Source organism: Galeopterus variegatus, unplaced genomic scaffold, assembly GCF_000696425.1.
Source record: "Galeopterus variegatus unplaced genomic scaffold, G_variegatus-3.0.2 Scaffold2016, whole genome shotgun sequence".
NCBI classification, from domain to species: Eukaryota; Metazoa; Chordata; class Mammalia; order Dermoptera; family Cynocephalidae; genus Galeopterus; species Galeopterus variegatus.
Window position 1 is genome coordinate 47,030 of NW_007728127.1, and position 3,084 is coordinate 50,113.

The 3,084-nt window shown below is 37.6% G+C and overlaps 1 protein-coding gene across 1 annotated transcript in view; it reads right to left on the reverse strand.

Annotated features, from left to right (window-relative positions):
* Nucleotides 1-2,156, reverse strand: part of CAGE1 (cancer antigen 1) — a gene marked incomplete at its 3' end in the record, with an annotated part of 42,644 nt that extends 40,488 nt beyond the window's left edge. The window contains exons 1-2 of the mRNA XM_008580094.1: nt 1,697-2,156; nt 1,118-1,333 (exon numbers count right to left, since the gene is read on the reverse strand). Coding sequence (XP_008578316.1) covers nt 1,118-1,333; nt 1,697-1,711 — 231 coding nt within the window. The remainder of the gene's footprint in view (nt 1-1,117; nt 1,334-1,696) is intronic.
* Nucleotides 2,157-3,084: the final 928 nt, after the last annotated feature.

The window sequence follows — 3,084 nt, forward strand, 5'->3', positions numbered from 1 at the left end:
AGGGTTCGGATCCCACATACAGACCGGTTCCCGCTCACTGGCTGAGCGAGGCGCGGGAGCAACACCGAGGGTTGCGATCCCGTTGCCGGTCCCCGGTCCGGTACGGGGGCAACACTGAGGGTTGCGATCCGTTGCCGGACACGGAAAAAGACAAAAGACAAAAAATAAATAAATAAATAAATAAATAAAAAGATTTTTATAATTCAAAAAGAACCTTGAACATTGTTTAAGAAGAGAAAATAAAAAACTCTCAAAATCCCACTATCTGGTGACAACCAGTGTGACCATTTTTCCATGTCAACAAATCATATGTGTATATTTGTATTATCTTATTTAAGATTGCATGTTCACTGTACATCTGCACATTAATTTAATTAGCTCTCTAGAGATGAAAATTTAGGTTGTTTTCAATGTTTAGTTATTATAAACAATTATAAAATATCTTATTTGAATACTTCCTAGAAGTTGAAAAAATGCAGTTTAACTCTTAATTTCCTATCATTTAACAGCCCTTTTAAAAGGCTTTGCCAATTTATAGGCTGTACCACATGAAATTGTCAATATTTGTCCATTTTTAACTACAAAAAGGCATTTTCATATGACACAACTTAATACATTCCTATTATTTCCCTATGCTATTGCTAGTAACTATCGAACATTTAGAACATTCATGAAAATCTTAGGATATTACAATCTCTTTTATTTTGTAAGAAAGGGCACTAGAAATTTTCATGAAAACAGGAAGGGATTAATTTATATTCAGGGTGCTGTCAATATCATTATGAATAACGAATGAATCATGTTTGCATACTGACATAGTGGAAAAAGCACTAGACCAGAAGTCAGGCTGCTTGGGCTCTCATGCTGCCTCTGTGATTGAGTTGTTGTGGCCACGTCCCCTGGTAGCATCTTAGGACATCATGAGGAGGCTAGAAATCATCAGTCTTAACACTCTTATCTGTAAAATTCTACCTTTCTTTGCATACTAGTGGAACTGGGAAAACCAGACCTTATGTTACCCTCCTTTATGTGTCCACTGAGATTTAAATTTTCATGTGGAAGATAATGTGAATACTCCATACATCTTAACCTCCCAGAACGCAGAATCAATGCCCACCTGAGGCAAGTCTGAAGTTGTACTGCTGGTTTCCATACAGAAAGGAGAATCTGACTGAGTTAAGTCTTGAGAAAGACCGCAAACATTCAAGGCATCCAATTCTGGCATGCTTTCTAATTTTTCATGAGAAGTATCCATTTCAAAATGTTCAGGATCTGAAGGTGGTGACCAAAAGTTTTGATAGTCCTTGTTCCTAACTGTTGAATGATGGAAAGCCTCAATTTTGAAAAAAGAAATTTTAATGTCTATTAATATGTGCAAATAAAAAGGGTTTCCCCCATCCCACCTTTCATTAAGAAGGTAGCAAAGTTCACTGCCTTAAAATTTTAAATGACATTTATCAAAGTTATTAGAAAAATTAAAAATTTTAGTCTGAGTATATCATGATAACTTGGCATGGTAATAACTACTGAATTGAACAAAAATAAGTCAATATGTGTGCCTACTACCTAATAATTCCCTAAAAGGCTTGGGACATAGAAGGTGAAAAGATCTCTGTTACTTGATCAAAGGATATTTACAAAATATTATCAAAGACCTATTAAGTTCCACAAAACACTATTTCTGTTTACTTGATACCTTCTGTTGGAACATCTCATCATCAAGTCAAATCCAAATGTAAATCAGTTTCTGTCCTCACTTTCCTCGGCCACACCTATGTAGTCTCTCAGGCACCCGGGTGTGAAAATTTGAAGATGTCTTAGCATCCCTCTACTTTGTCATGCACGGCTACTCAGTTACCAGGTTTTGTCCATTTTTCCTTTAAAACTGTCTTTCCATAACTCGTGCTTGCTTTCTGTCCTCTATGTCATCACACTGGTCCATAATCTTGGGACCTCCTTGAGTCTGTCAGGGATGGGAGTGGAAAAGATATCCAATCACACTGGGTCCAAATTCTTCAGCTTGATCTTCTAGGCCTTCCTTAGCCTACATCCACAATTACCTCACCTGTACTCTCCTGCTCTAGTCAGATTGAAATGATTTTTCTGCTGTTGACAGGACTGGTGCCATTTTAAGAAAACCCCTCCATTTTTTAAAAGCTCAGGTGGGAAAAACTCAGGTGGGAAAAATCCGGGCGGGAAAATGTGGGAGGGGCTGGGAGGAGCCATGCTAACCACAAAATTAGCTTATGTATTGTTGGCTTGCTTGCATTGGCTAATAACTCCCAGCACTTGCGCAGTTTTAAAAACCGAAAGTAAAAATGGCTCAGGGCCGCACTCTGAATTGGCTAGTGCGGTCCCAGCTGCAGGCAATAAAATTTTATTTTTTTTCCATATCAGTCTCCAAAGGTGATTTCTCCCAATGCCTATAACAAGATCAGGTTCATTTCCCTGCAAATAGACAATGCTCCATACCACTTCAATAATCTGCCCTGGCATGTGCTTCTCTCCTAAAACCTTCGCATCTACCCACTCATCTATTTTTTTAATCCCTACAATGTTCTTAATCTCTAAATCTATACCTTACAATTCAGCACCTATTTGTTTACTGTTTTAGAGTCTTCACCGTTGGTTCAAGGTTATTAGTGTTTGTACTTACAGATTATAACTGTCTTGAGAGGAGTCAACTTAGGGGTGTTCAATCCCATACTGTAAAAGGGCCAGTGTTGTCTACACAGTAAATATAAACTGAATAAATCCTACATCCTAATGATTTCTGTTAAACCCTTTCAATCTACAGTCACTACCCATTTGCCTGGATTAACTACTTTGTTGAATTATTCAATTAAAAAGTAATTACTTCATAGAGGATTAGTTGTTTTTAAACCTATGTCATCACTCACTAAAGTACAAAAAGGTCAGCAAGCCAAGCAGGCTAGTCAGGACTGGCAAAAGGCCCAACTTTATGCTCAGCATTCCCCTGTCTTCCCAACACATAAATGCTGCCTCGGTTATGACGAAGGGGATCTGAAAAACCCTTGCTTTGTTTTCCAAATGCAAAAAAAAAAAAAAAAAAAAAAAAAAAAA